The sequence below is a fragment of the Falco rusticolus genome, chromosome 7 (genome assembly GCF_015220075.1).
Source record: "Falco rusticolus isolate bFalRus1 chromosome 7, bFalRus1.pri, whole genome shotgun sequence".
Classification (NCBI taxonomy): Eukaryota; Metazoa; Chordata; class Aves; order Falconiformes; family Falconidae; genus Falco; species Falco rusticolus.
This window is the reverse complement of record NC_051193.1, coordinates 48,862,681-48,887,651: the sequence shown is the minus strand read 5'-3', so window position 1 is coordinate 48,887,651 and position 24,971 is coordinate 48,862,681. Positions and strand designations below refer to the sequence as shown.

At 41.8% G+C, this 24,971-nt stretch overlaps 1 protein-coding gene across 2 annotated transcripts in view; it reads right to left on the bottom strand.

Moving 5' to 3' along the window:
- PAMR1 (peptidase domain containing associated with muscle regeneration 1) overlaps positions 1-24,971 on the bottom strand; it is a 59,462-nt gene that overhangs the window by 12,350 nt on the left and 22,141 nt on the right. For both annotated transcript variants that reach the window (XM_037395587.1, XM_037395589.1), the window contains exons 5-6: positions 21,038-21,255; positions 16,818-16,925 (exon numbers count right to left, since the gene is read on the bottom strand). In XM_037395587.1, the coding sequence (XP_037251484.1) occupies positions 16,818-16,925; positions 21,038-21,255 (326 nt within the window). The remainder of the gene's footprint in view (positions 1-16,817; positions 16,926-21,037; positions 21,256-24,971) is intronic.

Below are 24,971 nucleotides of genomic sequence, written 5' to 3'. Positions count from 1 at the left end.
GGTTTTTACCTGGGAGCTGTGGTACTCCACTGAAGATAGATGAATGCTAAAGAGATCATCCCTAATTTATGCTTTTAGAATTTGGCTTTTTCTGTTTTGCCTTGTTGCTAGGGGCATACTAACCTACAGCCAAATTTTTGTCCTTCCACTTCCAGAGGAAAAACTTTTCTAAGGCCTCATCCTGTAATCCTTGAACAGAACATACATGAATGCATCTATTTATATGGATTGTGCACCATCCAATTATTGACATAAGGAAGAAATTCTTGAGCAACAGTCTTAAAGTAGCAGCATTTGCAAGAACAAGTCTCCACAGAAATTCCCCTCCGTTTACAAATTACTACAAACATCAAACAATGAGTTGGCAGAATAATTTGTGCACTAGTAAGCACAAGTCTTGGAATAAACTGTCTAACATTTAAGCATTATAGGAGGGCCCAGACTCTCTGCTCCACATCAAAACGCATCCAGTTAGGGGAGCTCAACATCTCCTCTTGGCTGCAAGTGTTCCGCATCAGTGTCATCTTTAGTGAAAAAATAAAGATAAAAATTCAACAAGATTCATTCATAGCTCTTCACAATTCTCATGTGAAATATAGGCACGCATACATATACATGTATTTATAGGTGCATATGTATATACACAAACCCATACATTAGTGAAAGAGAAATAATGGGAGCATAGATTTTCTAGGTGTTTTAAATTCTCAGAACACTTGTCTTCCCAGTCATGTTCTTTGTATTCACAGCCACTCCCTCCATAGCTTTCTTTCAATAGCAATTCATTTCACTACATTTATATTTCTCTTCCAATGTAAAGTCACACTCAGCTTGTCAAATGAGAAAAGATGACTATAAACATCTATGCACCACTCAGTGTTCTCCTTTTTACCATAAATACAGGTTTTGTGTTTTGCTTGTGGTCCAGTTCAGTTCTGCAGAACAAATGTTTTGGTGCTTTTGTGTTCTAGATCCATCATGGAAAAAATGTCACCAAGATACCCTTACTTTTTTTTCCACAAACTGTAAGTATTCATTCTTCTTCAGTCTCCTAAGTGATTAAGATATTTAGTTTCTAGTCCTTTTGATTTGCTGTGGTTGCCAGACTTTCTCTAGATTCTGTATCTTAGTGTGACCCAGCTGGAATAACTCCGGTTTTATTTATGATGTAGATTCAGTGTTTCGTGGACAGATTCCTTTAGTACTGGAACTATGGCCTAGAGTAGAGGATATGGAGGCAGAAGGTCATGAGATCTAATCATAGCTATGAAACTACGGCCATGGGTAAGTTGCTTCATCTGCTGTATCTAACAAATGGGAGCACCCCTTTCCTCACAGGGATGTTAGAAACATTAGCTCATACCCACTTGTGTCACAGAGTCACCATGCTGTTTCTCTGATGGCAAAACAACCAAGTATTATTAATAGACGTGTCCCTTTTGTTACCCACGCCTTTATCTACTGGTTGCTTGTTCTCTTGTTACACGGGATCTTCCCTCATGGTCTGTCCTGTTCTTTAAACTTTGCCACTGGAGGCACAGCCACTCATTTCATTTTTTCTTTGGAAGATTTTGTAACTTCATTCTTTCTCTCTACAAATTAAATGTGGGCTTGAATCTTTAGATAGATGTTCCCTGCCTCTCAGTACCACAGCTGAGCTCTCTGTTTTCAGATGTATCATCTAGCCCAAAAATCACATACGGTTACTCTAGTACCTGCCTCTACTGCTTTGGTTTGAGCTCTATAGCTTTTTTGCTCTTCAGTTTGACTTGCCTTTTGTCCCTTTCACCTAATATGCTTCAGGAAGCTCTTCTGCACCTTTTCCCATTACTTGTGAACACCTCAGGCAATGGAGTTTTGAACAGTTACTGTGAAGGGAATGCTAGTCTCTGTGTGCTTCAACCAATTCTCTCTCATCTTTTTGTGGATAGCTTCCCATCAGGATTGTGAATCTGACTGGTTCTTACATCTTTCAGAACGTGCAGTATATTCCATTGAATTTTAGGACAGCCTCCTTTGTTTGAGGTATTTTACTGAAGCCTTTCAACATTCTCTCCTGGTGTAAGACTATATCCAACTCTCCAATAGAGGTTTCTCAGAATTCAAAAAGAAGGGAAAAGAACATTTTGTAAATGTCATTCATTCCTAGTTCTGCCCCCTTACCCTCTGGATAAACATACTAGCCATAAAATCCAGCCACCTGAGCTGACCCAATTCCCTTCAGTTTCTCAGCTCTCTAAGACATTTGATATGATCTCAGTTTCCCTTGCCTAGGCATGATGGGCCTGATCCTGCCATCTGTTGGGTATTTCTGAGTGTCAGTCCTCCTCTGGACAGTCCAGCTTTCAGAGTCATGTGGGCTGGATCCCCTTCACAGCCCTCACCCACCCACAGCCATCCCCATACCACCTTGTATCCACACCGAGCTATACCTGTGCCTGGTCTAGCCTGACTGCTAGAGTAGGGACTGGTCTGTGAGCTGTTGGACAACACTTCCTTGGGAAGCAGGTCATAGACTGGCCAGGAGCACTCCACGAGCTTGAACCATTCCTAGGCCACTAGCTAGACTGCTCTGCTCCATATGAAATAAATGATTCCTACTGCCCTGTCAGTCTGGCTTCCTACCTTCAAGGTGTCTTAGACACATGTCATTTGTGCTGTGTTTGGCTATACCATTACTTGTCCATGGCAAAATGAGAGAGGAAGGAGTAGGAATATCTGACTTTATAACCCATGGGAGGACTTTCTTACTGACACAGTAGTGGTTAAAGAAAGAATTGGCATCCACAGGTCTTATCCTACTTAAAGGCCTTATCAACATTTCCCTAGTGTTAGTGCAATGCCCTCTGAACAGCAGTCACTGCCCAGCTTTTCGTGAGATTAATACCTTACCTTTTCAATCAATGCACTTTGCAAAGCAGGCAGAAAAAGAAGCAAAAGACAAGGTAGAGAGCTTCAGACAGAATTACATGTGAAATGTACCATGAGTCAGTATGCTCACCCCAAACTATAAAGTTTGAGACAACCTTGCCAAAATGAAACCAAGAGTGTCAGGATTTCAGGTTGCAGTGCTCGGTCTCTGCACCTTTCCCTCCACAAACAGAAGACCAAAGCTACCAGGAACTCAGAAAACGGATTAGGTGGCTGCAAATTCTACCGTGTGATGGTAATGGACAGCTAAATATGAAAGACATTTATTCAAGGTCTGCCCAAAAAAATATGAGCAACCCAGAGACTCCCAATCTTCATGCTATGATGTCGTCACACCTATAAAGATTCTGGTGAATTTATATCTAGAAAACAATAGGAAAACTGGAGCGATTTCAGAGAAAGGTGAAACTAATGTTAGGGGAATGCAATCTTGAGAGTGACTAAGAGCTAAGAATGACCACCCTGGTTATGCAAAAGCTAAAACCTACAATAATCTAAAAGCTAAAACCAGAAAGGATACTGTAAAATGCTTAAAGGAAGATGAAGAGATATATTCAGGCAAGATAAAATTCAGAATGGGAGAATTCTTACTCAAGAAAACCTATACAAAAGTCTCCTTGCCAAATATTTGAAAGGCGTAATAGGAAGAAAGGCCAGGTTGGATGGGGCTTTGAGAAACCTGGTCTAGTGGAAGGCGTTGGAACTAGATGATCTTTAAGGTCTCTTTGAAGCCAAACCATTCTATGACTATGATTCTATGTAAGTGGAAATGATACATCTCAACATTTGAAAATTGAAGCTTTGAACAGACTTTGGAGAGAACAGGGTGGCACTAGCAAGCCCATTATGAGCTGCGAGGTTTTCTTGGTTTAATTTTTCCATATTTTACTACACAACATGTTCCTGGGAAGTTCCACAATTAATCCATACAGGCATATAGGTAACCCTTGTCACTTTAGGGTCTGAGGTGAGTTTTGGCCTGGTACAGTTCATAAGAAAGCAAAGTAGGAAGGTATAAGACAAGGTGGCTACAGACACCTCTGGCAGAAATGCTCAGTCATGACAGCCTAGTTGTTAGGGAGAGAATAAAAAACAGACTTGCTGCAAGTGTCTATATAACTCACAGATTCCCGATAAAACTTGGTACCCTTCTTGCCTCTTACTTTGGTGTCTCGGAAAAAAGAAAACAATACTTCTGTCCCAGATGAAACATTAAAATGGCTCCAAGTTTCACAGAAAACTTTCTGCAATCTGAGAAAAACTAGACTAGAGGAACAGTAAGTTCCTGAATTTTTAAGTAAAATGTTCCATTATTAATAATAACGGTGCAAATTCCTCTCCCTTTTAAATTATATGTAAGAGATATTCCTCAGATCTGAATTATCTGCCATTTAGAAATAGTTTTCATGCTCATTTTATCACCACTGAGATAAATTAGATGATCTCTTGAGCTACATTTTTCTCTCTTCAATGTCCTTCACATCCTGCCTGATGGAATTATCATTTGCTTTTGTCCCAGGGTCCCTTTATTAAATGAACACCGTTTTTTTCTGCTGCCTTCCTCTCACCCACTTCCTTGTTAAATAATATAAACCCCCTCACACATATCATACATTATCTCTAAATTCTGCACAACCTTTCAATAATATATTACATTCCTAAAATAAATGTCATTTCTCATTGCTGGTACTGATAAAAGGTTTACATTTCCATTTTTGTCCCCCCTGAAATATTAGGTGTAAGCTCTTGTAATTGTATGGAGTTTTGTTCTTAATTTGCTACAGTTTTTTTTAATACTGCTACTTCTAAAGACATTTATCTTGTTGCATATTCCCAGGTCAGAGTCTGGCTTTCAGGCTGACCTGTGCTAATGTATATAGCACATTTTGACCATCTAGTAGTGGCTCTGGGGAACATTTTTCTATGTACTTGTAATATTGCTTTTGCATAAGGTGTGCTGGCATGCTTAGTGAAGGCCAAACACTGAAAATGGCCACAGAAACTGCACTTGGTAACAAGTAGGGGAGTAGAGCAGCTTCTGCTGTTATGCATCCTAGCATATGTCTTCTTCAGCGAGACAGTGAGCTATGAACTTGCTTTGGGCCCCGGGTGCCACCATCCTAACCAAACCAGTCTAATGACTGTCAGAGAAAGCCTGATAGAGACTGAAACTGAAGAAATTTAAATAGCTATCCTCAGAAAGAGGACTTTTTTTCAGGAGAATGCCTAAATGACATTCTTTCCTTCAGCAAATGCTATCATGATCCAGCATACTGCTAAAGGCCGCAGCAGGCCCTGAGCCAGAGGGATGCTGTGCAGGGAACCTCAGCATCAGGATTTTGGATCCTGAGCTTTGAGGTTTCCTGGCCCCACAGCAGTGGCTGGCAAGTGCTCTGGAGCCAGAGAACCTGTAAACCCCAGAAAGCACAGCTCCAAATTATTGTTGCTGGAGGGAGCATGACATGCAGAATATGTGGAAGTGATTGGTTTTTCTCTCTGATTAAGGAAACAATAACTTAAAAAAAATCCAGCAGAAAATATAAATTTCATTGAAAATTTACTGCTATGAAACCATTCTAACAGAAAACTCCCAGCTGGCTCTACTGACATACACTTCATGTAGCTCACTGATATGCAGTCACTGCCTATGGTCAAGCCTGCTGAAGTCAGTAGTGGTAAATCCCATTACCTCTGACTTTTGGCCTGCCAGTCTCTGATTTGATCAAATTATTTTTCTTGGTTTAACTTTTGTTTTGAGGGGAAGTCTTATTACATGACTACCTAAGTATCATTATATAACAGTTCTTAAAGTTTATAATCTCTGTATTTCCAAAGGTTTTATAAAATTAGTTCTGTCTGCGTCTTACTGCTGAGGAAGCTATAGCATGGAGACACCAAGTGATTTAGCTGAAGGCAAACAGCAAGTGAACAGCAGAGCTAGGAACAGTACTGTTATCTCCTAATATTCTTACTATGTTTACTTCTAAACTGACCCAGCTTTGTGCAGAAATCAGCATTAAATAATTATACCATTATGTAATCCACACATTATTCTCAGCAGCAATGTTTTGTACAAAAATGGTGGAGCCATACGGGCAAAACACAGGAGTTAAGGGGGGAACCAGCAATGAACAGCTTAGCAGTTACTGCTGGGTATTGTGAAACCCTTTGCAAGGTCCTGTGAGTAAAGAGCTTTTCTGAATTCAGACTTAACAGAATTTGTTGTCTTCACTCAGACCTTATTTCCTAATCTTGGCCCATGACTATGTCAGCCCATGCAAATCTCTGATACCATTTATTCCTACACTCATCCCTTCTCTCCCCAGCGTGCACCCACAAGGTGAGGACACCCCAGGTTCTCACAGGGTTTGCTGGCAGAAAAGAACTGACATGGGGGAGGACTCAGATGGCTCTCCTGAGACATCATCCCTCTGCAGCTTGGCATAGCTGCCCAGAGATGGTTAATGCCTAACACATAAACCCACAGAGGCTAACTTTAGCCAAAAGCATAAGGACATTGGCTGTCAGAACATTTTTGGAATGGCTGTGTCCTCAAGGAGGGAATGAGGTAAGGGATTTCTGGAGGCCGTGACTCAGAGTGCTCAGCAGAACTGCTTTTTTATTCCTTTTCATAAGCAGTGAGCAGGGCTTTCAAGCAAACATATGAGTTTGACAATGGATTTGATGAAATAGCCTGCCAGCATCGGGAGGCATCAGGCCATCCCGCCATCCTGAGGCAACGTGGCTCTGCACTCTCCTCTGCCCAGGGCTGCCAGACCTCAATGTGTCAGGTCACACACACTACAGGGCAGGAGCTCTGACTCCAGGCTTCTGCTTTATGAGTCCCAGCATTCTTGTCTGGCTCCTGTCTGCCTTCAAGATTATCTGCATGCTGGGATCATGGGCACATCATAAGCCTGCTGATAGCAACACTGGATTCATGAGGCCCTGCAACGCCTCATAGAGCAAGCCGTGTAAGTAGTAGTGGGAGCATCCTCCCTGTGACACTGCTGACACTTTTCCTGAGGCTGCAATCATTTCAGCACAGGCCTTTTTCCTACAAGGAGCAAAATTCACAGTGATGGCACTTAAGCTCAGAAAAGAGCCTGACATCTTCTGATGCTGCTCTCGAGATCACCTCTCAGCTCAAGCTTTCCTGAATAAATGGCAGCAAATACTGTGGGATCCACCGTAAGGACATTAACTTTCTTCCCACCTCTCCTACACTGGAAAGCACTGCTGACTAGGAAGCAACACACTGACAAGCATGCTGCCCAGCTGTTCTTCTCCAGACCCTGGCAAGAGCTGGAACAAGAGCAGGAGCGGCTTGATGTCATTAGCTTTCCTATGTGATCATCATTCTCCCCCACAGCAGGAGCAGACTGCTGGGAGCTGAACCGCTCCAGAGGACAGGTGGCCTTGGTCAGGACTCCCTGAATGAAATGCTTTCCAGGGGTGGTGTGTGTTCACACGGGCCATGTCTGAGGGGGATGGTGATGTCTAGCATGCTTGCTTGTCTTCTTTGTTGCTCTTTAGAACTTTTACTTTTTGGAGCTGGCAGGCTTTGCATTTTAGGTGAAAAAAAAGAGTGTTGTTGCAACTTTTACAACCAGAAATTAGAAGGAGGTGAGCAAGGAAAGATAAGAGTCCTAAGGTTTAGGTGGCAAATTATTTTTTTTTAAAGCAAGACTCTCAAAGCAGAGAACAAATACATGCAAACACTGCAGCAGATTCGGTACAGGAAAGGGCAAGGAAACCACTGTGATAAAAAGGTGTTCACAGTGGTAGCAGTGTTTTCTGGAATAAGGAAACTCTTGGACCTCAAAGAATGAGGATGCTCTGAACAGCTACAGCCACACACCCAAGCACCACTGCTCTGCTTGATCATGCCTGTCACCACAGACTCAGCAAAAAGTGGGTGAGGCTTTAGGTGATGGTCTCAGAGGTACCTCCAGCCTCTACGTTATCACAGGCACTTTATTTGGCAAGGCTAAGATACTAACAGCCAGCTCCACAAAGGCACCCACGTTTTGATTTCAGTAGCTAAAAGAGCAAATAGGTGCCTAAATGTCACTTAGGAACTGGCCTTTAGTATCAAATACAAGTCCTGCAGGGGTAACAAGGATTATTCCCCAAAAGCACCTCCCTGCATTGCAATAGCTTCCATTCAAGTTGCTAGAAAGGGAGGATTTTGGATAAACCATCTCTGCCCTCACTTGTGTTTCAAAAGAAAGGAAACTCCCCACCCTCCTTCATGCCTCTTGTGATGCCCCAGGACACATTCTCCCAGCTCCATCCCCAGCTGCAGCCACAGCTCATGCAGAAATGCTGCGACAGAGAATTCAACATAAAGATTTTTGGCCTTAATTTATCCCCCATGAAAGAGTCTTAGAAGTTCAAATCTCTTTGCATTGTTGCTTTTTGCCAGTCCTCACATTAATCCTGGAAATACCAAAGGAAATCATAACAAGAGCAGTTGATCAGCCAGTCCCAAGGACCAGAGATAGTAGATTTCCAGTTCTTCTCTCTGGGCCTCTTTGCTTTGCACTAGGAATAATTACACAAAACTATGACGTAATCTCTACTGAAATCCAAATCCTTTCATTCCCTTCCAGCCAATTGGAACTCCCCACTGATGTTTTCCAGCTCCCTGCGTCTGTGAATGGGACCGTATCCATGTGAAAATATGCTTGGATCACCCACTGTGATTTATTCATCCGGAGGCAATTTGGAGGTTGTTGCTTACAATTAGCCACTTGATCTTTATCAGCATTGTTCTTAGCCCTTAGAAAGCTGTGTCTCTGGATACAACCTTTCCGGTATGGTACTTGGATGGCCTATTTAATTATACAACTGGACCTGTTTGTGCATGGGATACTGGAGTGAGTGAAATTCTAATGATCCTTAATATTCACTTTCTCTATCAGTGGCAAGAACTAATATTTAGAATAAGTTCCCCAATGTGTCCCTTGGAAAACATCACAATATCACAGTGCAGAAGAGAGCACTATCTGCTCAGAGGGAAGATTGTAGGGCAGCAGAGAAGCTGATACGCTCACTATTATACTAAATTACAAAGGATAGTAAATCATCTTGAGGTGTTTCATTTTGGAGATGTCAGCTTTCCAGCTAAACAGGGACAAAGTCAAGCAATGCTTGATGGAAAAGACCCTCTAAAGAAATGTTTATTGCTTTGAAACAATGTTTGTGCATGTGCATTAACTGTACCAGGAAAATACCATTTAATAATACAGATTTACCCTAGCATAGCTGACAGTTTATTTAGTATTTTGCAGGGATCTGAGCTGGATTTCAGACAGAAAAGTAGATGTGGCATTGCCTGTTTAAGAAAAAGAGATGGAAATTACCAAGTGTTGAGATGAGAGTGTAGGGAAAAAGAAAATGAAGGGAACTAAAAAGCAGGAGAGTACTAAGGAAGTAGCAGGGCAATTTGGTTGGCTGTGAAATGCAGTTCCTGAGCTCCTGAAGAAACCAAAGAGGAGTATGGGAGCCATAAGAAAGAGCAAGTGGGATACTGCCTGGTTGTTTGTGTCGTCATTCCTACTGCCTGGGGCCATTCTGCCTTGGCAGTGGCTTGTATCAGCTGCAAACAGCATGTAAGACAGTGAAATCATGCCCATGAGCACAACAAAGGGAAGCGTGTAAGGTAGCTTGCCTCAGAGATGTTTGAGTTCAAAATCCTCAAGGAGGATCAAAGCCTTTGAATGAACTTTAGGGGGAAAAGAATTAAACTGTCAGTGTTTAAGCACACTGGTTATTCCAGCAAACTTCTGAAGTAGCTTTAAGGTTACCCCAGAGCACTGCAAGAGCATGCAGTTGGTACACTTGGCCCCCAGAAGCTACGAGCAGTGTATCAGTAGTCTTAAAAGAGGACAAGGAATCATTAGAGGCAGAGACCCCAAAACTGTAATCTGCTCTGGGCCATCCTTTTATTTCTTCTAGCTCTAGCTAAGAGGCAGAAAACATCTCCATCAACAATTTTTTACCTGTACACCAGCCCACTGCCAACTGTGACCTTTGCAAAAGGTAGGGGCAAGCCTAAAGTGTGCCAGTGATGCAGACTGGGTTTTTTGGCCTGCATGCAGTTACTGTGTGCTGAAGAGCTAATTTATGCCATACATTAGAGCAGACCTGTCAGGAAGACTTAGTCTCCTAAGTGATTCAGTGATTAAATGTCAGGGAGAAGTCTCTTTGTCCCATACAGTGTGCCAAGAATACCTGTCATGTTGCTTGGTCCAACATGTGCTTCTGCAACACTGATTGATCCTTCCACATGGTGAGTCATACCAGGGAGAATAATGTGGATGGTTTTATCTCTAAGGCATGTTAGCAGACTGAGGAAAAAGCTCAGGATTGTTTTGAGGTAGGGCAAGAGGAAATTCCCTATTAATCCATTTAATGTGGTTTAGAAATACACCTCTTTTCCTATGGCAGGCCAGTCCTTGGATGGATTATGTTGATAAAGAGATAATTTCTGATTCATTTAGATGATAGGGCTATGCTCTGGACAGAATACCATGGGTTTTTACCAGCCATGTTTCACTTTCGGAATAACTAAAAACAAATGGCTAGTTAATGAACACTGAGAAAATAACAAAGGGATAAGAAGAGCTGTCAATAAAGCAGATGTGCTGTCTCTTTCAGCCTTGCTGTCAGCTACACTTACTCACTGGTGTTTCAAAACCCTATAAAAACATTATGAGATCAAACATTGCTAAATGGCATGAGCAACTTCCTCCCAGAGAGAGCATGATTTGCCCAATCCAACAGCTGTATTGACAAAGCAAAAGGAAAGAGAAGTCCTAGGGATCAGTTTTCTGCAGGCTGATTCACAAGCAGCAGTTGTTTAGTGATTGTTTCAAATGTTTGTGCGAATTTCCATCCTGAGCCATCAACCTCACTTTTCTTGTAGGTGTTTCCATCCTATGGGGCATCTTGGCTATTTGGGTAACAGGAGCCAGACAGCTTTAGTTTATTACCCAGTGAATTAAAACAACTCAAAATTGATGTTAGGTTACCTTAAAGCACCAGACATAATATTTGATGGTTTGCCAGTTGCTGTGTGAACAGTACCAGCATCCTTCTAAGTAAGGGAGAAACCTCCGAGAAATATACTGAAGCGAAAACTAGGAGCAGAAATCTCTGCCTCCATGTCAAGAGAAGCCCTTTGAACGTACACACTAGGCACTAAACAACACAGATCTTGCCTCATAAACACATGATTCTCCTGGAAAGGAGTATACTGTGGGGCAGTATCGGGCAGCAAGGATAACATACTAGCAAACGTCTAGCCAGCGTCACAATGTTCTTCTGATCAGCTCAGAACAACAGAAGGCATTATGCCATCAGAACTGAACTTTGAAGGTGACTTATTAAAAACCTCCCTGAGGACTGCAGTACTATTCTCTTACCTGTCTTTGCAGAGACACGTGGGTCAATGAAGCTTCCTGTATGACTGCACTGGCCCTGTCTTCACTGCAGGATTATCTCACCCTGTCTGAACTAACTGTCCTTCTTAACAGTCTTGCCCATAAAGAGCAGTTTAACCAAGTAACAGTGCTCAAGGCACAAGTAGTGACACTACATTACTTCTCAGAGGGAGTCCTAGGAAGGTTCTGAAGAACAAGCCACCTCGGAGAGCATCCTGCCTGTGATCACACTACAGATTGCTATATGACACACTAAAGGGTGGTGCTGGTCTAAGCTTTAGCCTGTAACCCCTAATGGGTCTGCAAAACCTGAGAACTGCCAAATTCCAGTTACTGATTTTTGTTAGTATGTGGGTCTCAAGGCAGGTGAATCCTTGGATTGTGGTAGTTAAAAATGGCCGCTAGCCTTTACTCCTTAGCAGTTCCAGGTATATATGGTTTTGACAACAGGAGGAGTTCTTATTTCCCACCCTATACATGCAAGCCTAGAGGGAGGACAGTAGAAATGTGATGGATAAAGTGTGGCATTAATCTCATTTCTTTGATATATCCACCTTGACACAAGTAGGGATAAACTCTGTCCCTTTACAAATACTGTAATAAGCCATTTCCCATTGGAAAAGGTGAGCAAAACACAATGAACAACCAAAAAAACCCCAACAATGGCAGAACTAGGAATAGGGAAATTAAGAGTCATATTCCTTTTTGGAACATTTTCCCTAACTGGAATAGGACTGATTTCAATGCCAGAGTGGCAAGAAAGGGCTCAGAGGCATTTAGCTATACCTGAAGTTCTCCACTGTAATCATGCAGCATAGGCAAGGTCCAACACACGTGAGCTGCAAATGGCACAATATATACCAGTACCTATAGACAGGAATTATGGCACTCCTTGAAACCTGTTACTGAGAATCTTCTGACCATTTTTTTTAAAAAAACAAGCATTCCCTTAGAAGACTCTGCATTACATGTCCACGGTTAGGTAAGAAAACTAGGTTTAATGTCCAGAACCTTTCCCCAGTGCCTCATTGTAGATTCTGCTGCATTAAAACTCTGTCTAGCCTATGCCAAGCACTCACAGCTGGGCTCATTTCTCCGGCAGCAGAACAAGGCAGGGGGTGGGGGAGTGTTAATGCTCTCTCCCTATCTTAAATATGAGTCAGTTAGTCTGTTAAGGGTGAGGGTGTCCTCAAGAACCAGCCCAAGTCACAGCTGTATGGGGCCAAGAAGGATGGAAGAGGATTATATCAGCAGTGAGGAAGGGCCTGAAAGCTCTATTCAGAGGCCTCTTGGAACATAGTAAGGCCAGCCCTAGCAACATCAAAGGCTACAGAAACGAGTTAGTTTATACAGCTTATTCAGTTGGATTAGGCCCTTCATTAGGATGCAGAACAAACCTTCTTGGCAGACAGGAGCAAGAAACAGAATAAAAATGGAAATCGGATCTGAGCCCTGAATTCCCCATTCAGCACAAGTTCCTCTTATTTGCGTAAGAACTCTAGTTCGCCTGTCTTTGTTTGAAATAAAGGTAACAGGAAATTTCAGGGCAGGATGAGGTCAAGGTCTCTTGCTCTGGGGCCAGCAAGCCCTGGGAGGACTCCTGAGTCAGAACACCCCGTCCTAGCAGGAGGACAAGCAGAGGAGGAGAGCATTTGCCATGTGTTACCAGCAGTACATCTCTCTACAGCTGCATCTTCAGCAAGCAAACTCAACACTGAGACTTTGGAAAAGACCTTTCATAGTTTGAGTTGAACAAGTAGTTGTCACGCTGTACAGAATCATTGAGTCTGATATCTGAGTGGATGCTTTTTAGCATGCAGAGCACCAGGATGTTTGTTACCTTTTCCCTAACGTGCATCTTTTGAGGAAGTTGCTGCTGTGTTTCAGGGTATTGCAGGCTAAGAGAACAAGATGATCTGGTTTGGGGCATTTTTTTAGTGCCTCTGATTCCAGGATTTGAATTGAAATCCATAGAGGTCAGACAGAAAAGTCTGAGTTTGACCTCAATCATGTCAGCATGGCTAAGGGGTCACTGGGAGGGGTATGCAGGTATACTGCAAATTCAGTTTAAAACCAGAAAGAAGCCCAAATATTTAAAATAGGAATTTGTTTTCTCTACTTACTGTTTCATCATAACAGAGCATGCATATGTGTAAGAAGGTATTTGTTACTGGTGTCTAGGACAAGTCTTTATTGTGTTTTAAGGCAGAAGAAAGAAGGAAAGATCACCCTAATGGTTAGCATTTGTTTTACAATTTCATATAGGTGGGTTTTTTTTAAAAAAAACACAGTCTCTGGAGTCAAATCATACATATTTAGGTAAGGTATTTCTTGCCCTGACACAGAGCTGGTTGAAATTTTAACAGCATTTCACTTCATGGTGTTGAAGCCTTTAAATCACTATAATAGCCCCTCAAATTGTAAACAAAAAGACAATTTCCGGGCTGCCATAGTAGAGAAAAGAGTCTGCTAGTTATAAGCAACCTGTGCCTTTAATTATTTTATTAATATTTCAAATTGTAACTGACGGAGTAATTAGGATTTAATATTACCCCAGGAAAGCAGCTTGACCAATGTTGATCATCCTGTTAAATAGATGGAATTTAGTTTAATGAGGAAAAAGTAGGTTTCTTGTGGTTTATCTGATTAAACTGATTTCTGTAATTCCAATAGTGATTCCCACATCTTAAAAACTAAACTTGATGACAAAAAGACACAGCTGCATTGGGATGGTAAGGGACTTAGAAAATTCCTAATTCTGTTATGAAATGTTCATTGCTGAATTTGTTTAATTTGGCCTTAACTTAGTCCTCAATAAAATAATCCCACAGTCTCCCTTCCTCTGAATCATGTCCCTTGGATTTCTTTAAAGCCCTCATACCTCCCTGGGTACCTCCTGTTGCACCACCATGCATCAAATCTCTGCGTGCTTTTAACTTTAAGGGGCTCTAATTTTCTTCTCTCTTATTTTTCATCAACATAAATCCGTTTACTTTAATGAGATTATGCCTGACTTGCTCCAAGAAAACCAGACTGAAAGAATCAGCCTCACAGTGTCGAAAGTCATATTCAGTATTCCAAAAGTGACCAGTTTATGATTGTTTTCTGTAGAAATAAATGTATTTCCCTTGGCTCTACCTCACAAGACAGCACTGTTGCTGCAAGACCTAACAGACAGAAAGATTTTGAGCATGACATGATCTCCTTGTAACACTTAAACTGTTCAGGATTTCTGTTCAGGAATGTTCAGAAATGCTGTTCAGGAAACTACATGACTAATTTTTAAAGAAATACAGCCATGGCTATTTTTTTCCAGTTCTTCCTTCTGCTCTTAAAAAACAAATCAAAATTTAATTTTCTGCCTTTTTTGCCCCATACACTGGAAAATACTTAGCATACATTTTGGCAAAACTGAATGAAATATATAAGAAAAAACTTCTTTGAAGCCATACAACAGAAATTTGCCATAGTGTTTTCCCACTGTGAGGTTTGCTATTCATGTACAAGAAAAAAAGTCAACCTTTTTCTATGTCATGGAAGGCAGCAATATAGGTGCTGGAAAAAAATATTTCCTAGCATAAGCAAAAGGCAAGCATACAGCCGCAGACACCATAAAGTAACAGTATTTTATCCATCTAAACTGTTATTTCACAAATCAAACTACAGGATTGCTGTCAAGTTAAAAATCTTACTGTATATATTTCTAAGTGTCTCCTCCTTTTTATTCTGTTACTACCTATACCCTTCATTGTTTACAATAAGACAGAAGTCTCATCCTGTCGTTTTTTGACTAGCTTGTCTGTTGTTTCCTGTGTGAGTTGCATGGCTGAAGTTTCTACATTAGTATTACAAAAGAAAACTAGTAAAAGAATGTGAGATTCATTTCTTGCCTTCACTGTAGTGTAGAGCCTGCCAAAACTAGGGTTGAGGTTTGCTGGAAATTTAATTAATTTGAAATTTAGGTTGGTTCTGAACCAGGCAGGAATCTTGTTCTTTTCTTAACTCTTTCCTAAAGACAGGAACTGAACCGATCTCACAGAGCAGTTGCAACAAGCTTGGGAGTTTCCAGTCCCTAAGTAACCTGCTAAACAGCTACTCACAGGCAAGAGGCTGTTAGCAGAAGAGCCAGCCACATTAGCCCTGAGGTCAGGAACCCTCAATTTTCAGCAACCCCTTCCCTACAGAAGACATACCAGGAATCTGTGCAATCTGGCAGAATGTAGCATGCTGTTCAGAACCAAAACTTTTTCAGGCTTATAGAAAATGCCGAACTACCTCTCCTCTGGTCTACTGGGAGAAAAGCCGAGTCTTATGAGTTACTTCTGGATCTGTAGGAATCAAAAGGTCTTTTATCTCAAAATGATCCATGCAAGGAGGTACCATGTCACTATGATTTAACTTCCCTGATGAAGTAAAAGCAATTCCAGTAGAGAAACCCACACCTGACAATGGCACATGTGGTGAAAAGATTTTCGAAGTAGTGAGGTTTGGTGTATGTTGGCTGCTCTGACATAGAATTGAAAACTCTGGAAGCAGGCAAGGCATTGTGTGCCTTACGGCCAGAGTAATGCCACAGCAGGGCACAGTAAGCCATGCTTTCTGTCTTGAGTCAAATATGATCCCAAGTGGATTTCACTAGTATCACTGAAATTGTCCAGGGTCAGCTGGAGCTCTAGCTCAGTGACTTTAAATATTTCATAATGCTCCTTTAGCTAGTAGAGATGATATGGGATTTATCATAGCATATGTCGCACAATTCTTACCCCTTCTTGCTCTTTCAAGCCCTATTAGATGAAGACAGACATTTTCTCAAGCATGAAGAATTAAATTACTAGAACAGACAATTGATTTGAACTGATTTGAACTCAGTTATTTCACAATTCACTCGGCAAGACAAAACCACGTGTATGCCTGTATGTACAGTGAGGACCACCAACACAGATACGGACAGAATATCTGCTTTTCCACTCGTTTTGGTCACAAGTCTCTGTCACTCATGGTGCCAGAACTCTACCTTCCAGATAGCTGTGAGGGAAGACAAACTTCCTAGGACTGACCTTGGCTAGAGCACCAAGCACAAGTCTCAGCTGGGGTATGTGCTTTTAGAAGAGAAGAGCTGATCCAAACAGTGGAAAAGGGCAGGCAGGTATATCTTTATCTGATAAGGCTAGTCCATTAAAATACTTCTTGTGTGCTGTTTCCCAGCTCCAATTCTGTTTTACCGTTTTACACATAGATATAAAGCTCCAGAACTATTCAGTAGAAATCTTCATAAAATGTGATGCAATATGTCTTAAAAATTGCCACGAGAAGCTCAGTGCATTCTCTGGCACTGTGACTGACCTCACCTACATTATCGATGACACTCCTAACAATTGATGGCCTGCATCAGTGACAACCCTGGAGGCTGGTCATACACACAGTGTCTGTACTCACAGTTTTCACAGCGATTCCCTGTATAGCCAGCCAGACAGGCACATTTGTAGGTACCACTTTTGTCTAGAATGCACGTTCCATCATGAAGACATGGAGATGAAGAACAAGCTATAAAAGAAAAGCAAGACATTCATGGTCTCTCATAGGATAGGGGTCCTATCTGTTTTTCCTCATGATGGTTACATCTTGGGGTAAATTATGTATTCTGGTTAACAGTTAGGAAGACACAGTCAAGAGCCTAATGCATGACAAAACGCTTTCTGCTCTTCTCTCTTACTTACTGGAGAGGGGATCTTATAAGGGTGGGCAGTTCTTTTCCCAGCATTCGTCACTTTTACCATTTTCCTTTAACTGTAGTAAAGTGGTAAGAAAAGTTTGTGGAAGAAAATTAATTTACAGCAAACTCCAACAGTGTTTACAGCTTAGCCTAAATCAGTTTAATATCAACCTACATTTCTCCTGCCATTCATCCCAGAGCTTAGGGATAAGTTCTGGGATCCATGGTTCTGATGGGCTTTTTGGGTCTCAGATCTTGTCATCCCAGACTTTGGGAGTTGCTTTGGCCCTGAGGAGCACTTCTTTGGTGTTAAGATCAGGAAGCTCTGAATGGTCATGATGACCGTAAGTATGCAGGGGAAGAACTTGCACACCATAAATCTAGCAGTGATACACTTCAAACTGTACGTATTAGCATGAATTAATATCAGAATGTGTAATTGTGCCATTTAATATCAGCAAATTCCACTGTGCAATAACACACACTTTTTAAACACACACTCTTTTTTTTTTTTTTTTTTTTTTGCGCCTGCTTTAAGGGGAGATGAGCGAGTAGGACACAATTTACTTTCAAAAATAGAAAGAAATCACTTCCACTTAGATTATTTTTCAAACTGAGTGCAGGTTTTAGCAGACAGAAAGCGAGCCAAAAATTTCAAGATTTAGATCCTGTTTAAGATTCAAGTAACTCTAAAATCTGAGGTGTTCAGGATCTGATGCCCTGCTTCAAGTCAATCTCAAAAAACCAAGATTCTGCAGCAAAGTTCACATCTGGATCCATACCAGAATTTGAGTTCAGTTTAAGCTCACATTGACTACAAAGCATATTCCTTGCCATGTTAAAGAATTATCCAAGCACGCTTGATAACTTGCAGATTAAACTTTGAAAACATAATTACTAGAAAGGTCTACATTCTAATTCATTTAAAGATCATCTTTGTCCTACCACACTAAATACACTAATTACTTCAGTTATGACAGAAATATGAATCTTTGTACCAGTCACTGAGTTTTGCAGCCATGAGCAACCTACCCTGGGGGACCTATGGTGAGGTTGTGTACTATTACATTTAAAGCATTCTCTCTGTTGCTGTCCAGAATGGCAGATATCAGAATCGGCAGTTTTCCTTGCAAAGACTCCACTTGAAGCATAATCTTTGAGTGTCTTTATATCCAGATGGCAAGAGACAAGAAATATATAGATGCCACATATATATTTCTCTGGAGGTTTCATGTGGTGATGTAACAGCAATTCATAATGACTGGGTAATTAATATTTTCCAGGTCTCATTGAAGACCAAGGTCTGACTAAGGACAGTAATTCACTTGTTAAAAGGAACATATATGTGGCAACTGTATCCAACGAACGTAAAATATCACTGAGAAAGGGAAGGAGAAGCAGAAAAGCCTGTAGGGACTTGTATTTTGTAGTGACTGGTTGGAAAACAGTGAACTTTCAGCTTTGTCCTTGCCCCAGCTTTGTCTCATGATTCTATAAAGTAAGCATGTCAAGTGAATAAGTGCTAGATACTGTCCTTTAAAATGCCTGATACTCAAGAGCACTAAATATTTTTCTTTTTAAAGGAGTCTTGATTTCCTGTCTTCAGTCAAACATGGGACAGTACTACCAAATATTGAAGCCCCTGTGTTGTGTCAAAGATCACTAGCTTGGGGGTACAGAAAGTAAAGTGTTATTGAAATTCAATAACAAGCTTTCAACTAACTAGATCCAGCATATGTCTAATCCCTAAGAGACCCTGATGCCTCCCCATCTGGGCCCCCATTCTTCTCATCTGAACTCTGTTGAGTCACTTCTAGTCACTCATGCCAATTACTGGTTCCCATTTAACACTTGGCATGGAATGAGACCTAACACCTGCTTCCAGACCAGGCAGCACAGCAGGTTCTGTGGTTTTGTCCTTTAATAACTGCACATGCAGTGACCTTTCCTAAAGGGGATATAGGCTTTGCAGCTTATTTTGTATCAATCAAAACCTTTATGGCAGTTGAACCAGTGACCTCTGTGCAGTCAGTGCCACTGCTTCAGCAAGTGCTGACTTGTAAGGCAGCAGAGAGCTCAGAGAAAGGGAAGACAGAAACGGAAGCAAATCAGTTCTGAGAGCACAAGACACTTCTTTAGTCCTCTCCGTTGTACCACTAAGGTGCTGGGGACATCAGATAACCTCCACAGCCTGGTCCACAGCCTGTGCTGCTGCTGCTCTCACCTGCAGCACAGGGAATTGCTCTAGCAAGCCCTGTGCAATCTGCTCCAAGGACCTTGGCTTTTCCACAGTGCTGTGCAGAGAGGAAAATTTTCAGGGGAAATGCTTCAGTTTACGATGTGCTGCCAGAGCTTTCGATGCTGTGTTGCTCCTGCTTTCAATTCTACACTTCCCCATGCATGCTGTATTCTTCCCCTAAACTGTACTGCTGGCCAGGTTAATGCTTCACATAAAAAGACACTGGGAGTGTTTTAAAAGCCTTTCACTGCAGCTACACATTAGGCCAGAACAGCCTCATAATAAAGTGCACAATGAGACCTCCTCACAAACTCTAAGAAGCCCTTTGCAATGTGCTCTGTGTGGATTACCACACTTGCAGCCACCCAGCCTCAGAATAATTACCACTAAAAATGGGGCAGAAATAAAGTGCTCAACAGTATTCGAATAGCAAGTGTTCCCTGCTGAGCAGAGAAAACAGAATCAATTCAGCTTGCACCATATGGAAAATGTTAGTTCCCTGAATGTAGGCAGCCCTTATGCAACATAGCCCACACCACAGTCATTTGTTCTATATCACCCCTCCTGCTGTAGCGCAGACGAACTATCAATAGCTCACTGCTCCTGCTATGTTACTAACAGGTACTAAAGGTAACGTTTGAAGAACAGGGCAGGCTAAGAAATGGCATAGGCACTGCATCTGGCAGTATGCACATTTCAGATTGCTAGTTACACCCCTGATCATTGTTAACAGCTGATCCACTGTAGATTTGTGCATTTTTATAATGATTATACTAAATAACTAAACCTCCTGAGCCAGATACACCCTGGACGACCTCATGAAATAATGGGGTCATCCAGGGTGTGCTGAAGGCAAGTTATGGTGAGTCATAGATCCTGCAGAGGTTATCTATAGCAAAGCAGCATGCTCTGATTAGCCTTCTGTGCCACAAGTACTGTGGATAGATTCGACCAAAATTCCCTATGTAGCTAAACAAGGAAGATCCAGAAAGAGCATAGAGGCTGCTTCAAATGCAATGGCAAAATAAGGAGCCAGCTACACTTTCAATGTTATTGTGCAGTCAGAATAAAATGATGGAAAGCAGTATGGGGGACTGAAGCACGGAGTACTAACAGAAACACAGGAATTCTGGAGCCCTGCTTCTGTCATTGAGTTCATCACAGAATGGGAAAAGCCTCTGGTTTTCTTTTTCCTTAAAGAAAAGAATCTGTCCTTTGTACACAGTTTTGTTTTTTAAGTTGTAATGGTACGATACATGAGCCAACACAAAAGTCATGTCAGGGCATTTCCACCGAGATAATTATGAGGCTTTGCATCAGGTTTTTGCTAATTGAGACAGCGTCTGTGCTCCTGCACACAGGATTGGGCAATTCTGCAATTGCAGATACACATGCCCCTTCCTCTATTTCCTTCTGTGCTCTTAGTTCTCAGACTCAAACAGAAAAGTCTCACAAAACAGCAGCTGTTCTGTGGTGGCTGGTGCTGCCTGTTCTTCACACAGGTGGAAGGAATGCAGTCTTTGTTAGAAGAGCCTCACATTCACACACCATTTGACAGCTTTTGAATCTTCCCTGCACTGACTTTGTGTAAGTTGCTCTTGGCAACACAGCATGCAAGTTTTTAATGAAGCAAAACAGGGAGAGAGATTAGTGAAATTGAATTAATGAGAATTAGCGGCATGTTCCACTTTGGGATTATTTTACCTGTAATTTCTTCAAAGACAGCATGAAATCCATCAAAGTTCTTGGATCCATCAGACTGGAAGAGGACATGGAGTGAAGACCCAGTGCTTTGGATGGGAGGTGGCCTCTCATTTCCACAGAATTTCTTAATTATTCGGCTGTCCAAATTGTCCCCATCACGGACCTCCACGTAGTCATACTGGCACATGTAGTCAAACTCCAGGCTCAGCATGGAAAATCTTGGGGAAGAAGGACACACAGTCAGACTGCATACTGTCACCTGTGCGCCCTGACTCTTGATTTATCTGGATGTTCAGCTATATTAGTGACTGCCCCACAATGAATCAACAAGTCCCTAATCACATGCAGTCCCCCTCAGTCATCTCAATTTTTGCATCATGATCCTTGGAAGCCAGCTCAACTCTACACAGTTGCTCCATAAGAGTATTTCAGTGGCAGAACAGTGAAGTCTAAATTGAAGTAATACAGTCTGCTCACATGCATCAAGTCCCTAATCACATTACAGTGTTAGAACTTTCATCTAGGGTCAGACAATGTAGGGGGCATATTTCTACTGTGGCTGCTTGCTAAAAATTTTTCTATTTCCCCTAAATAAAGTTCTAAGTACTGAAAGTAACAGTATCAAAGACCAAGGCTCGAAAGATATTTACATTGTGATGTTCAGAAGCTGGCAATCAGGGGTTGAAGGAAAGCTTAGGGATGTAACAGAAGCAGAAATACGCAGAGAAAGAGAATCCAAAACACTACAGCATGCTTTGCATTAGAAAATAAAATGGTAGTAAATCCCCAATGTCTGGCACTTGCCCTTCTTTGAGGACAGAAATAAGGGACAGGAGTTAGTGCAGAAGGGAAATATTTAAAGCCTTTTCCCACAATGTCTGTCTTTCCTAGGTTTGATCCAGCCACTGCACGAGGCTCTTGTTCATTAACAGCAATGTTATATGCTGCTGTTTGAATTCAGTGGGGCACAGAGCCAAAGTATCCCACCAGAATATGAATGAGAGAGAGAGAGTGAGAAACACCAAGTGCCTCTTGGAGCATAAGCAATGGCCAGGGGTGCTGGGCCCAGCCTTGGTACAGCAGATAAGAATGAGGGAAGAGCTGAGCCTGAGAGGCCATGTTCCTAACTGTTCAGCAGAATACTTTATAAATGAAATTTGTTGTGTACTCAATCTTCCTAAGAACTCCAAACACCACAGATGTGTACTTAGGTATTTAGGATGAGGCTAAACTTCCCACATTGCCTATTCCAATATGGGCCTAGTGCCTTGCAAAGACTGCATTTCCACATCAAAGAGATGAGACAGACTTCGGATCTGCTGCTGGATCTCACAGTTTGAAAAGGCAAGAGAGTACTGGAGCCTATTTCCTGCTTTTCTCTTCTTGGGACTCAGGCCCCCGTATTAGAAAGGCCCCCGTGTTATGTAAAATGACCTTTCTTTGACATCTCACGAGCTAACTTACAGAGGCCTCTTCATTTAGTCACCTTTGTTCATCATATGATTGGTTTTAGAGCATCAGGAGTACACTACACAGACAAATGAATAAGCAGTTGTAGGAACCTACAGCAGCAATGGAGCAGCACCCCTCAATTTTTAAATCATCTAGTGGAATGTAGAATAAGAAAAAAATTACATCTGCTTTAAGTATGCATTAGAGAGAGATTAATTCAACTTAGCTTTGCATAAAATGCATGAGTTGAAGTCTCATTCTGTCGGGTTTGCCAGAGATATCCTCACAGGCATCAGGTTATGCACTACATCTTCAAAACATTCTTTCACTGGCAGATCATACCCCAGGGGTCTACCCTTATGGAAGTTACAGAGCAATACAAATTAACCCATTCATTCTTGTCACACTTATCAGGCTACAGTTTATCCTGACTCAATCCTGCAAATATTTACTGGTTGTCTGAACTGATACATTTCTGATTAAAATTAAGTATGTGTGTGTACAGAAGGAAAGTTTCTGGGATGCCCGCCATGTAATGGGGGCAGTATTATTTATAGATGCAAAGGTAAATTCTGTCTAGCAGTGTGTTCCTGAACAAAGAATATCAAGAGATATTCACACAGAGTGAAGGCATAGAATGAGAGCACCTTACACAGAATACTGTTTTTATTTGTTTGCTTCCTCTGCTTTAAAAAATGATGAAAACAGAGTGGGAGATGTGAAAGGCATAGAGGGTTCTGGTTTCCATTTTATTTAACTTAGCATAGAAGCAGATGCACTGTACTGATGACATGGGATTCCATGATCAAAACTCAGAATTGGCAGGTCTGGAAACCTGCCAAAGCTTTTCAAAACCTCTTGGCTGTGGCCCAGTTGATGGGACCCTTTACAGACCATGAGGTCTGTTGCTGTTTCAATTACAGGTACAGGCAATGTAATGAACCTCAGTTCCCTCACCTGTGAAACTGTAATTATATCATAATTATTTTGGATATTATTAAACTAAATGCTAATTTAGTGCTACAGGTGTTCAAATACAAAACAGAATGCAAAGTATTGTCTTGATTTCATCAGTGTGTACAGTGTGAATACATTCATCAGCCCCTCTGAGGAGAGCTCCTAGCCAAACGAAAATATTTAAAACTGCATCTCTGCTGAGGCATTAAAGAAAATGATAGAAAGTTGCGAGCTACTTCTACTGTGGTATGACATATCCCTGATGATATGGCTTGGGCTGAGGGAGCCTATACATCACAACCTAAAGAAAAACAAGGCTGGAAAAAAAGCAGAGAAAACAAACTACCACCACAATCTGGGCACCATTTATCAAAACAGCTCTGCTTAGCCAGCCCCCAGAGGACTGTGTGGCACAGCCTGAAGCAAGGGAAGATTTATCTGTGCTCCTGAGAGTGTTGCTCTTCCTGCCCTATGTAAGCAGAGACAAACCACTTTGTTCCCCTTCTGTATCACACTGTCCCCATCTCTGCCCTCACAAGCCATCAGAGAGGCAGCAAACAGGATTTGTGCACAGAGAGAAGAAAGGAGTTCTTTTGTTAGCAGCTGTGCTGATTCAGCACAATGTTGGCATTACAGCTCTAAGCAGGGTTAGCATCCACAGAGGGAATCAGTGTGTTTATATGAAAATGCAGTGACATTCAGCATGAATTGTTTCGTTCACTGAATTTTTATATAAAAGTCTCAGGTGGCCTGCTTAGTTGTACCTGCCCTTTTGTGTAGGAATGTCCTAAAGGAGAAGCTTTAAGCTACATCTACCAGTTTTCCACAGTATCTAACTGCTCAAGTACCTCAATGGCCAGCTTTGAATGGTCCACCTTGGAAACCTCAGCTGATTCAGAACACACTCCAGGATTACCTTATGTGAGGTAGATACAAGGTCTCATGCTCCGGGTTTGCTCTTGAGGCTTCCTCCTATGCCTTCTGACTTGCAGGGTGGCAGAATTAAGTGTGGACATTCAGGACAGTTCCTGATCTTTCCCTAGAAGTGTCACATCATCTGCGGGGTCTTTAGGCACCCAGACATCAAGCTCAGCTCAGGCTGGGCACAGGGCTTTAGGCTTCTGTCTAATGCCACCCAGCTCAGATAAATGTAGTTCCTGACAGTAGAAGGTTAGACGATCAGGCTTCCCTCTTGCAGACTTTCACAATTAGAATGTAACATTATGTCACATCAAAGAGATGCCTAGTGTGTTTAACTGTAGGAAGGACGTACTGGAGAGGGTCCAGTGGAGGGCTACAGAGGTGATAAGGGGAGTGGAGCATCTCCCTTATGAAAAAAGGCTAACAGCCTGTTTAGCCTGGAGAAGAGAAGACTGAGAGGGGATCTCTACTAATGTATATTAATATCTTGAGGATGAGTGTCAAGAGTATGGGCTCAGACTCTTTTTCAATAGTGCCTAGCAGCAGGACAAGGGGCAATGGGCACAAACTGAAACACAGAAAGTTCATTCTGAATATGAGGAAG